Raw genomic sequence first — 13,478 nt, 5'->3', positions numbered from 1 at the left:
GTTAGGTTGATAAGGTACAGAATGACAAAAGACTCCGACTTTTAGAAATTAAAGTATGTCTCATTATCACTTTTTGATTCTCCAATGAAATAAATGATAACTCAATTATTTCTGAGAAGCCTTAGCAAAGAATATTTGAGCTTCCATATACAGTATTTCAATAGAGGTGTGATCAATAGGGAAGATTATAAAAAAAGGATTTTAAGTAGCTGCAGCTCTTTTCCTGCTGCAGAGCAGAACTTGGTACGCCATGCAAAATCACTTTGGTGCATTTCTTTTTTCAATTTCGGCTCACAATATGGCTGCATCAAGTGTGAAGGTACAGTCACTACAGAAAAGGTTAACAGTATTTCTAAAAGAATGACAAAGGACATGAACGTTACAAGGGTCAATCTACATGGAGAGGAAGCTGTAGGAGTGCTGTGGCTTTCTTATGGTCCTACGCTTACTTAATTCCAGAAAAAGCAACAGTTTCACTAATGAAACACATGCCCTATCGATTATTGTGGTCCCCTCTTCTTAACAGGAATTCTTTTAATATTCTCTTAGGTACACGTACCAACCTGTGCATACACACAACAGACACACATACACCAGTTTTCATCTCAGTGTAGTCATTGCTTTTTCTTTCATCTCCTTGCCTCCACCAGACACTCCATAAACTGTATATTAAGACTTTACATTAAGTACCTTAAAACAGACTTAATGCATGGTGACTTTACTAACCAAATTTGGAATTAGTTTGACCTATTGGGTCTGAAGCAATTCAAAGTATCTATAAGGCTGGAGCCCTCAAAATTATTTTTATCAACTAGAAGCAGTACTGCAAAGCATACAGCTTCACAAAAGCAGAAATTCACGCTCTGTAACAGAACATATCACGGGGCATAATAAGGACAAGCGACTTATAAATTAAGTGGCTGAGAAAAGAATAAATTAAGGATTAACTATTACTGGATTATTGGTCTCCCTGAGAATTCTCAAACAAATGATCCTGAGAGATTTCTTTTGATAGTGTCTCATGGGGACAATGAAACACATGAGTGCCTGAAGACTGTATCATGGTTATTACAGCAGGAAGGTCACCAAGAAAAGAGTCTCCTGAGGTTGGTTACTTTGTCCTACACCAGCCTAGATCCTCCTGTGCTACGGAGGTTCTCAGAGCTAAATACAAAGCGGACTATCAGATGAGTCAGTATTTGTAATCTTCCAGGCTGACAACCTGCCTTCCTAAAGTGACACCAGAGCTTTCCTCTCACAAAGAAACTGTCCTTGGAAACTGAGCCTTAAGACAAAACGGAGCCACATTTGCCTGTTTTAGAGTGGGGAAAGTATCTTATGTTTTCCAGTCTTTCTGCAATTTGCAGAATTCACAAATGTATTCCTGATTCTGCATAGATGTCAGTTGGAACGAATACTGACTCAGTGATACTATGTTTTTTTTTCACTTTACAAGTATGAAACACATACCTTTCATAACACATTCAACGTACTGCAGTGAACCTATTGTCTCAGAGTGGGCCTCCAGCCTGACTAGTAGAGCAGAATTTTCCTTTACTATCCATCACTCTTTGTCCCATAGAGAATTGTCTATTACAGTATCTGTGCAGAACGCATTTGATTTAGATAGAAACATTTACTCATAAAAAGTTCCCTTAAAAATCCAAATATTTATTTACACAAATATACTGCTCAATTCCTAGCATTCCTTTGCTTATCAGTAACTTGCAGTAACTAGCAGGTGGTCTTCTGGAGTGAAAATTTAGATCAATTGCAAAATGATTACTTAATGGGATGATCAGTGCAGCTTCTACATAGAACAAGAAGCCTAATTCTGCCTAACAGTTTAGAGTGTTTGTCATTTTCTTTATTTTTGAGGTACGATAACTCTACCGTGTCAGTAAGCCTTATGTTCAATATATTTAAGTGTACATATATTTGTTATTATATCACATTTAAGTTATTAATAAATTGCATAGAACAGATCTCTTACAGAATGTCCCACACACTTGAAAAGTAATTACATGGTTTCTTAGACTTCCTGATAATGTTCGGTCTTTACGCCTTGTGATACCATTACTGGCTAATGGGAGACAGAGCTGTCTATGGAAATTAAGAGAGAATCAGAAAGCTTGTCCCCTGGCAATGCCATGGACTTGAGACATAATTGTGGACACTGAAAATTACCTCTCTGCCTGCACCGTCTTTCTGTGTTTATATTTTCTTCCTCAGTTACAGTCTGCATATCCTATTTAGACAGTAACATCTCTGAGGCAGGAATTATCTCCTACTCAACAAAACGGATCAAAATTTTAGGTAAGGTTTCTTAATACAAATGACAGCATTAACAGCTTTCACATTTACTGTTACTTGGTGTACCATTCCTCATTTGCTGTAGTTCAGTTTATAAAAATGCCCTCCATGTATGCTTGGAAGGTATGTTTAAAAATTGACACAAGAAAGAAGTTCACGCTGAGATTGCCTTAAAAAAACCCATTGCTTAAATCTCAATTTGGTCCGTAAAACCTTTCGTTCCAAGTAAAATCCTGGTATATGCTTTAAATGACTTAAGTAACTTCTGTTTATTCATATGAAAAGTCAATAAAAAGTAAAAATCCTTGTATATTTAGATCAGCCCTTGCTCTCAGTTAATCAAATATTCTAACAAGTATGTGGGATATCCAACAAAATAATCAAGACCCTTTAATTAGCAGAAATAAACTAACCAATTTGAAATATTGTGTTGGTATTAAGTCTTGTTTCAGATGATTTTGCATGAAGAAAGGAACACAAACATTTTGCCTCTGGACATTGTATTTTCTTGTCTATATGACAAGACAACAATAGGAATTGTGAAGTGTGCTAGTGGTCTACATTAAATGCTTTAGACTGCATAATAATTAGAGAACAGGTTGCCTACAAAACAGACAATTAAAAAAAAAAGAATGGAAAGAGAATAGCAAGTACGTCAGTAACTGTATTTAGAAAACTTATTCTGTAAAAACATGGTAGATTTTCATTAAGCTATTTGAGTTGAGTAATATCAGATCCTGAGCCTTTTGCATCATGCTGTAACATACAGGATCATGTTGCATCAATTCTGTTGCAAATTATCTCAAATTAATTAAAAAATAAGGTGTTTTTTTCCATTCACTTTAATATCCTGATTTCTTAGGTTGGGTGTATAACATGTCATAGCTCTTAATGATGCTTGTAGCTTGATGACCTTAGAAAATAATGTGATAGAAGAGATATGGTTTGGTTCAATTCCTCTATCCTCTGTGTACTTCACATCTGGATGCCCACCACCAGTTCTGCATATACTAAAATTCACCTTTTCTCACTTGGTAACAATACCCCTATTGTATGTAAGCAGTTCTCTCAGCAAGGGAAAAGAAAATTAGATAATACGGTTTCTGGATTTAAACCAGCAGATGACTAGGGCACTCTGAACCACTAAGAAATATCTTTTGCTGGTTCTACCTACAACTGGGCTCCTTGCTTCCAGTGATGCTCTGTCAGTCAGTCTTTTATTTCACTACATTCCCCCTCATCAAGGTGATCTAACAGCAATGTGCAGCACATCGAGATGAATCACAAACCCTCAGCTTTGCCTTTATTCACCAGGGGCTGGGTGCGTAACGGTTATTGAGCTCAGACCCTGAAACAAGAAAAGGGATTTCTTATGTTGCTCCTAATGATTCCTCCGGTTAATTCAGGACTGGTGTTGATGGTCTCCAGGGAGAGCTACACTTACTTTTTCTCAGCTGCTGGCATGACTGCTGTAAAATAAAGGCTTTGAAAGAAATTATGGAAGGGGAATCTTTTCACTAATAGAGAGTCCTCAGGAAAAAGGAAAGTTATGTATTACTCTATATGACTACAGGTGTTCCTCAGGGATCACCAAGAGGCTACTCAGATACATAAATACTTGCTTAAATATCTTTAGGAAAATTATCTACATTTATTTTCAACGCTACATGCCCCACACATTGCCTTCAAATAGTAGTTACCTTTAAACACCACCTAAAACACTTATTGCAGCAAATTATTTCTGTAATGAAGCTGACTGTTTCACATCCAGATTAAATTGCATAACATCACCTTCCCTGGCTTTGTCAAAAAAACCCCACCAAAAAACAAACAAAAGACCCTCAGCTGTGAAACCCTTGGTCTGTTACACATCACAATGTTATGCCTTCCTTTTTCTTCTTTCACTTTACTAGAATAGGAAAAAACCCAACTTTTCAAACAGAACTTTCAAGAAACAAAATTTATGCAGACTCTTTCCCATTATTTTCACATGCAAACTAGTTTTTCTTGTGATTACTGTGAAAGTGTATTTATTACATCCTAAAAATACAGAACTGTCCACCAGCTAAAAAGCCAACCTTTCCCAGATGTAATTCAGTGCATGAGGTATCACCCACTTCAGCTCCAGAGCTCTTACTGGAAGCCTGCAGACACTACAGGAATTATTCCCAAAGCATTTCTCATTTTAATGCAAAATCATTTTTAAGGTTTTCATTACATGAATCCTTGGCAAATTGAGGAACGTCATATCAGGACCTGAAAACAATAAATGCACCCTTTCACTTTACTGGTTGAAAGGCAACATGTTCTGTCACTTTTAGGAAGTCACTACAATCTGATAGCTTTTCAGTGGCCTATGGGAAATATGTTTGTCAAGTTCAGAAAGGACAAACTTTTAGCAAAAAACTACCATCACAATTGGCACTAATTGGTAGTTAAATTGACAACTGGAACTGAAGCATCCTGACAGCACCAGAGGTGGGCCCTACAGGTAGAAATTGAAAACCATTTACTAGAGCAATGTTGGAAAGACTAAACAATCATAGGGCATCTGCAGAATATCATGTGGAAGGCTCTACTTAATTTTTCATACTGTCACTTCAGCATTTTGCATGCATACTTGGAAAACATTTCAATTTATGGAGAGAAAGATAAAGTGTTTAGATCAATATATTGAACAAAAGTACACAAGCTTCTAATTCTACGCAAACAAAAAAAAAATTCTCAATGTTAGCTACTTTTTTTCAGAAGATGAGAAATCTTTGTGACCTTCGAAAAATATGACAAGGAAATTTAAGCGAATAATGTTAAAGTAACATGAGGGGATCCAAATGCCTAAGCACACACAGTGCAATCATGTCCACCACATATACATTCTTTTTCAAGAAAAAAACAAAACAAAACAAACAAAACAAAAATCCAAACAAAAAAAACCCAAATAAAACAAACCCCAACCCAACTCTTTGAAGTTATTCTACACTTTTTGTCTATGAAGTCTAAAATTTAAGATGCATATCACATCACAGAGGTGTTCCCACTTAAGTAAAGAAAATACTAAAGATGGCTCAGAAGGTGCCTGTTTTTTTGCAGGCTGACCCTTTACTATGCAGGATTCATAAATAACTTGACATTATAATGCATTCCTTTAAGTGCTTTCCACATTAGTGGCCCATACTGGTATGTGCCACTTTTTTACTCTATTGCTTTAATAGTGTGAGGCAGAAATAGAGGAGGCATCTGATGAATTGCCTCTTTGAAGTTATTACCAGTCCAGTTGTATTAGAGGACATAGAAGTGTTTTAAGTTGTGACTCTACTTAAACTGTGTTTATATCATGCCCCCAGACTAGAGATGAGGGAGCATGGAAGTGTTCAACCTTACTTAGTGATACTCCCAGAAACATATAGAAATGAGATTTTAGAGTCTGAAGATATGTCTTGTTTGTTAACTCTAAGAGAAATCAGTAATATGATTTTTACACTGTATTAGAAAATGTAGATGCTGTTGGCTCACTTCAGTCAAACTGTCCTTGTTTAAATTTATATGTTCCAAGAAGAAACCTCTTGGAACTTGTACTTAGTTAAAAAGAAACAAATAAAATTCATGCAGACTCAGGAATGTTTGTTTAAAAACCACTACTTTTATCAGGCTTCTATAAAATGTTGTATACTATATTTATTGTCTTTGCAGCAATATTTAATTAAGAAGTGTTCTTCCTCAGAGCTACTTATACTCCTGCTTACTAAGCTGATTTAGACCACATAAACTGGAGCATTCTATGAAGTATAGAGTCTTCTCCTTCAGAAGCATACAGAAGGCAGGGGGAATTAGTATTTTCCATTAAAAATACAGTAGAAAAATAAATGATACATTTCAGCATCTGGGAGTTTATTAAACATAAGTAGGAAAATTAGTGTATAATTATGGTTTCAAAACAACAACAAAAACCTAGGGCTCAGAAAGCAATGTTGACTTTGCAACATTTCAGATACTGAATATTTTATGGCATGCATTTAAATCATAGATAGCAAAACATACAAATGTATATTAGAAGGAAAAGAGGAGAATCTATATAATATGGTGTTCTGATTTCTGTTCTTCTAACTGTGAAAACTTTAATGATGCATTGATGTAGGACCATGTTATACCCTATGAAACCTATGCTAGGGCTATAATACGCCTGTATTTCACAACGATTTCTTCCATTCAGGGAAACAGCATGTAATTCATCCATAAAGTAATAAGAGCCTTAGTTATATACATTTCTGGTTTGTATCACTTGAGTACAATGTATTTTCAGGCAGCCATTATAATCACAAGCTCAATGTAGGAATAAAAAGGAAAACATATGGAAAGAACTTGTTTAATTAAAACCTTGTTTACTTTGCATATATGTATCACTTGTACTTCAGCAGAACTATTTATAACTTTAAACAAGTAAGATTTTACCATTTCCTTGTTAAGAGATAAAATGTATGTTGGCAATGAAATCAAAGATTGCATAAAGCATGTATAATGTAGAACATACAGCTTGAAGCTATTTATAAGTGCTCTCTGCATTTTCAGGTTCGTTTTTTACAGTAGCGCAGCCTGAAGCACTTAACTGTGCAAACATGATGCCTCTCTACTGCTCCTCCTACAGGAAAATCATTTCTCCTCTAAAGGCCTGAACCTAAGCCCAACACATCAAGGGAAAAATCACCATTGCTCTAAAAACCAAAAGTGGCCTAGCCACTTGTAGGATGAGGGATCCTACAAGCCATACAAAAAAAAACCCAATCTGCATTTAACAGAGTGAAAAGACACATACCACGTAAGTCAGAAGCACGGAAAAAAAGTTACAGATTAAAAAATGTCTACCTGAGACTCCACTGCACTAAAGAGTTGACCTGGCCACATTCTTTCTGAGCCTCAGTAACTCAGTCTGGTTTGTTTCCTCCCCCGTCCAGGCTTTTCAGAGCAACTTCTCAAGAGCTAGTACAGCTCTTCTACTGACCACATGCCACAGACGTGACATAGCAGCTCTGCGTATGACACAGGTGCTGGCCTTCCCGGGCCAAGCTCATTTTACAACTCTCTCATCACAGAGACTGCGTGCAAAATATGCAATATGTTATTATATTGGGACTGGAAATAGGTAAATCCAAAAAAGTCTGAGGAAGGTTCTGGGAGAAACCGGGGAGTACTGCCAAAGGAGTGGTATCACAGAAACAGCACCGATCTGACTTACTGTTGGTGGGTTTTTGTGTCTGGACCTAACTGCTGATTCATTTAGTGGTAAGTCAAGGAATATTAAAAAAAAAAAAAAACAAACCCCAAAAAACAAACCCACCCACCCCCCCCAAAAAAAAAACCCAAAACAAAAAGCAACAGCACCACTCCCCCGCAAAAAAAAACCCCAACAACTTCCGTCACCTTCATTCTCTCTTTTGTTCTCTCCATGCATTGTACTTACAAACTACAACAGTTAACACATTAACTATCCCAGGTTTTTGCTTAAAAAGTCTATTAAACCAGGTCCTATCCCATTTAAAACATCGCAAATAACACATGTTCCATAAAAGAGGAGCTACAATTATGCACCTAAAACCTAGTTTCCTAATGCTTTTTAACTCTATTATCTATTTCATTGTGAATTCGGCAGCTGTCTCCTGTGAAAGAACAGTAGGATTTGCTACACCACAGATATCGCAGCACATCTGCCACGGTGCTGTAAACGCATGCAGAGGAGACTGAGAAAATGCAGCAGTCTATGTCAAGTAAAAGTTCTATCTAACTAATCAAGTCCACACGGACAGCATGCAGTGTCACAAGACATATCACTCTACACTTGAATGAGGTTGTCAGCCACTGGGAGGCCTGCAAACTGCTGACAGCAATATGCAGTATATGGAGTCTTCTAAAGTAGACACAGTAGCTTTGTAAAGTACTTACCTGTTTCTATGGATGAAGCAAAAAAAAAAAAAAAAGTATGAAAGGGTATTTGTAAATCTATCTTTCTGTATTGAATTGCTGTGAACAAAACCAAACTCATTTGAAGTATGTCACACGAACATGAGAAAGGTTACTTTGTAGGTTTCTCAAAATGCATATATATATTTCTACATGTACAGATCAAAACAATATTGACTTTATTACAATACCATGTGTCAAAATAAATGCAATGTTAATACAGACAAAAGAGAAAAACTAGAATGTTTGTAGCATTTTAGAGAAATCTCATAAAATCAGAAATCACCGAGATAAGTATTCATGCACTTTTTACAGATGTATGAACTTTTTCATGCACTTTTTACAGATGTAGAACTGCTCATTTTGTTTGAGCTTGATCCTACTGAATGATGAAAGTTGACATTAAAAGTGCATATTGTTCAAACTCATTGTAAGAAGTTCAAGAAAAAAAGCAAAAGATTTTCTCCTGTCCTTTACTCGAGTCATTGAAGCAAACCATGCTTTAAGAAAGAAGTCACATTAAATCTTCGTATCAGTCTCACCCCAGATTCTTTCATTTATTAGAGCAAATACATTGGGAATGCATTTATTAATATATATTCACGCAGAACAGCAATGAGTAAGTACCTTTGAAGAGTGTGCAGTTGTATTGCAACACTTAAAATTCTGAAGAAGGGTCTTTATGCCTAGAAGCTGTTTCTCTTGGAAAAACTGAGCAGCCTAATAAAAGATACTACGTATCTCTGTAAATCCTGTCTCGCTAAACTTTCTCTGTACTTCAGAAACTTTGGTATCAGATCTTTTTGACTAACAGAATGAATACATACACTCTATATTCAGCCTTTTATTTAGGAAGTGATTTGTATTCTGTTTATATTTATTATAATTAATCTCAATTTTCAGTTTTCTATTGCTGATATACATTTCAATTCCATTAGAACCAAATGCTTCTTACTTAGTGCCTTTCCACCCACTGACATGAAAAACATTTAAGTATCAATATTATTCTGAGCAGTTCTTAAGAGCCAAATTTTCAGTGGGCTTTAAAGGTATATTTGAGAACATACATCAAATTCTTCTTGTGTGTATATTATTTCTGTTTGTGCAAAAACTTATTTTTGTATTTACTATCTAGAGCACCTAATTACATGTTTGTACAAATCATACATGACTATGAAAAGTACCATGCACACTCTACAATAGTGTAGAAAGAGACATAAACTGCAATCAAGACCTACATAATTAGATTTGCTTCAAGAATATTCCCTTTGAAGCAATTAACTGTCAAATAATAAATTTGTTTGGAGATTATACTAGTACTTTGAACATGTAAAAAGCACATACAAGCAACACTGCCTCTGTAATGGCACAAAAGCACATCTATGTCCAGAAAACACAGCAAATAGGTGGCATAGGTGTTTGGTGTCATTCTCTCTGCAATATTAAGCCTCTCTACATTAATTCAGTATATCATATTTTACAGAGTGCCCCTCATTCAAAGCCTGGGGGAAAAAAAAAGAAAAACAAACAAACAAACAAAAAAAACCCACAAAAAACCCCCCACCAAAATCAAGGTAAGTCACAGGGCAGAAAAATAGTTGATAAAGAAAGTCACAGAATGAAGGAGATACCCCAAGTGCGCAAATCCTTTGGCAGGGGGCAAAACTGAAAGGTTGGAGGAAGAGTAGGAAGAGTATAAGTAGAAAAGAGATGAGGAGGTGCAAGTCTACCGTGAGTTCTGAAAAGGATGTTATTTTTAAACTGCAATGGATAAGAAACCAATGAGGGTGACAGAGGACAAACCATAGCCCAACTTCATGGAAAAGGAGAGCATTTTGCTTGTGACATTCTGTACACCTTTAAGTTTTGGGAAGAAGGATTGCCAAGAACTATAATTGAGGGAGTTGCAGCTTTATAGTCAGGAAGGATTAAGAGCAGCTCTGAAAGATGTGGAGTACCTCTGTTCCAACTGACTACAGCAGAGTTTGAAAGCACCCATAGTACTCGTAAACCTTAGGAAAGAAAAATAAGTCAGAAATACAGATGATTTTTCTGGAGAGAGTGAAAAAATACACACAAGAATTGCAAGAATATTTTAAGCCATTTTCATGAATAAACCAAGGATTTCTCCCTATGGGAGCAAATTTCACTTTTTGCTCATTTCCATCTATATCATGCAGTGTTTTAATTATGCAGCAGTCTCAACAAATAGATTGTCACAGCATTTTAAAGTAGCTAATTCTATTCAAAATGCCAGCAGAAGATGGGATAATGTCTTTATTGGTTTGGCTTAGTTTAACCCATCCACTTCTATTCACTAATGACTTGAACAATTCAGGATATTATACCCACCAAAAAAAGCCTGATATTGTAGAAATATTGAGTCTTGGATACACCCTGAAAATCAAAGTACTACAAAGTACAAACTCAGGATGCTCCCCAGCTACTCAACAGCAACTCAAACTAATTTTAAAAGCTGGAACAAAATATTCTAAAAAGGATAGGTTGGATAAAATATTTTAAGATCTGAAAAAAGCATATCGCTGTCTCTCTGAAATTGAGATATGTTACTAACCACAGAAAACCAAAAGAGAACACATAATATAATACCTGATATAAATGTAAATTAACATAGTGCTCAAAAGTCACGGGATATAAAGCTCATTACACCTTCTGACCCTAAGTTTTGACTGGAAAGTGGCTACCCTAGGGAAAATTTAGGAATGCACTTGATTTGTGTTCTCTTCAATAACAGATACAGCTATTGACAGTTCCTATATTATACTATATGCTATTCATTTACCCAGAGAATTTCCAAAATTATCATGAAATTAACTGATATTCTTAATTTCTGTTCTCTAGATTTTTTTACTCAATTTCAGTAGCCAGGTAATATGACAACAATGCACCTGGTTATTCAATGAGAACTGAACTTTAGTGATAAACAATCAAGTTATTCATAACTGCTCACTATAGGCCAAACATGCATTTAGGAACAGAGAATTCTTTTCTAAGAATAATTCTAAAGGTAATTCATTCCTGATGAATGCAGATGGCCCGTAATCTCTTTTTAGAGAAAGCGCAAGGCTGATTCACTGAATGGGGGTAATACACTGAGTTACAGAATAGGCTAATACATGGCAACAATCAAAGGTTTAAGGCAACAGGCAAGCTAGAACACACAGAAAAACACGATAATTTTCCTTGTGTTATCTTCCTAACTTTAAAAGTAAATTACAAAATCTATGGCAATAATGTTATTTCATATGTGTGCATATCAGGACCTCCCTATAAACTAGTACCTTGTAATTTGCTATATATATCACACTTCCTTTTTTGTTTTTGTTTTTAAAAATTCTCAGAGCATAAATAACTTATGTGCAACCAGGCTGGAGATGGAAAATGACGTATAGGTGTAACAACCTTTTTGAATGAATGAATAGGAACATATTTTGAATGAATAGGAACATATTACAAAAAGCTGCTTTGGTGAATATCTTCAGCTGACAGAGGTGAAGAGTGGTGACTAATGATATTAAAGAAAGGTTGGGTACATGCTTGTGTATTTTTGTCAAATGGAATATGTGTAATTTTGTTGTAAATAGCAGGTTAGCTAACCAGGAAACCATATCCTTAAAATGAGGTACATTTAAAGCACAAATGTATGGATATTAGAGAAGAATTTCAGAATAACAGAGCACCTTGAATTTGAATTTCTTAGAAGAATCCAGGTGACTGAAGCCCTTCACATGCTATACATTTACATACTCAGAGAAAAAAACAAATCTTGCCTTACCCGGCCAACTAGTATTGGTTCAGGTCCAGAAAATTCTTCTAATACAAACATTTGATTCCAAACCCAGCCTCTCTTGGAACGGTTCAAAACTCTTTGTTCTTCAGTTAGCCTTTTTAGTCCTGTACTGGATCCACTTGGTAGTACTTGAGATTGATTCATTGGAGCCATATAAATGGAAGGAATGACAGTAATCCATAATATTATTAATGGAGTCCATGTATCCATAAGCATTTCCGTTAGTCTTTCTGGCATTGTACCACAAGCTACGCAAATCACCACAGAAATGAAATTATTATTTAGCTTTCCTCCAGACTGTAGCAATCCAATTCATCATGCAGTACAGAACATTTACTTACAGCTCCTCCATGTGTTTACAGCACAGTCAGTGTAAAAATAGCTTAGATTATAAAAACATGATCCATTGAGTTTTCCAGTCATTAAAGATTCCTGGTGGGGGAAAAAAAAAGGTCAAATCAGTGACTAAAGAGCTTAGGAAGGTATTCTGAAAGATCTTATTTACTTTTACAACATAAACAAGTCATATTAGGTTTTAAATTTGTAGTACATAATATTAGTGCATATTAAATGGGTTAAAAAATAAATAACTAAATAAAGTGATTGTGCGAATTCCTTCATTGCCTGAAATAGTGAGAGAAGACCCAGATGAATGCTTACACATGCTCGGAAAACATTTTACTTGCAGTTTGTCTTAGGGTCTGAAGAAGCTTCTGGCCTTCTTGCTAGCCTGTATTTTTTATGTAGTCAACTATAAACACTTAGCATGTCAAATAATGAAAGTCAAACAAAATAATGTTCTTGCATACAGACTTACTCTCTTCTCCTCCACAAGAAAAAAAAAATTACTTCTTGTAAGTGTACAAGGCTCCAGGAGTACATTCTCATTTTAGTAATCATCTAGCTGCAGCAGCACACAGCTCAGCAAAGGCTTCACAGCCCAGCAGAGGAACGGGACTGGTAAGTCCACTGTGAAATCCATGATCCCCAAGCCAGACCACTACTAGAACCTAAATAAGCTCATTTATGCACATCTGCACTACAGGACTCTCAGTGTCTCTCACTTTCAGAGAAAACACAGTCAGATTTTATTTCAAAGACATTTTCCTTGATGGACACTTGGGAGCATTTTGTCTTTCTTCCCCCACCCACCCTTTCATGTATTAGAAGGCCAAATCAGGTTTCATCTCAGTGTAAATATTCCTTGAAACGGACAGGCAAGTTAACGTAGCAGGGCTTGCTAATGCCACAGTGATTGGCAAAACCTGAAATGCAGCCATGGATCACTTAGAAAGATAGATGGGACATGGCTTAGGGAGAAGGGCTGCATTACAGCTACTCTAATGAGGCTGGAGTTATATAAAAAGATTCCCGATACATTTTCTTTGACTGATTTATATCC

The 13,478-nt window shown here is 35.9% G+C and overlaps 1 protein-coding gene across 5 annotated transcripts in view; it reads right to left on the bottom strand.

Moving 5' to 3' along the window:
- CDH8 (cadherin 8) overlaps nt 1-13,478 on the bottom strand; it is a 154,094-nt gene that overhangs the window by 125,793 nt on the left and 14,823 nt on the right. For 4 of the 5 annotated variants that reach the window (XR_012776962.1, XM_075510844.1, XM_075510845.1 and 1 more), the window contains 2 exons: nt 12,418-12,508; nt 12,062-12,324 (listed from right to left, as the gene is read on the bottom strand). Coding sequence is in view for 4 of the 5 variants with exons in the window: in XM_075510844.1 (XP_075366959.1) it covers nt 12,062-12,324; nt 12,418-12,499 (345 nt within the window). In the remaining variant the exon portion in view is untranslated. The remainder of the gene's footprint in view (nt 1-12,061; nt 12,325-12,417; nt 12,509-13,478) is intronic. The other variant, XM_075510846.1, reaches the window with a different exon arrangement.

This window comes from Mycteria americana, chromosome 8 (genome assembly GCF_035582795.1).
Source record: "Mycteria americana isolate JAX WOST 10 ecotype Jacksonville Zoo and Gardens chromosome 8, USCA_MyAme_1.0, whole genome shotgun sequence".
In the NCBI taxonomy this organism is placed as follows: Eukaryota; Metazoa; Chordata; class Aves; order Ciconiiformes; family Ciconiidae; genus Mycteria; species Mycteria americana.
This window is presented reverse-complemented; position numbering and strand designations above follow the sequence as displayed.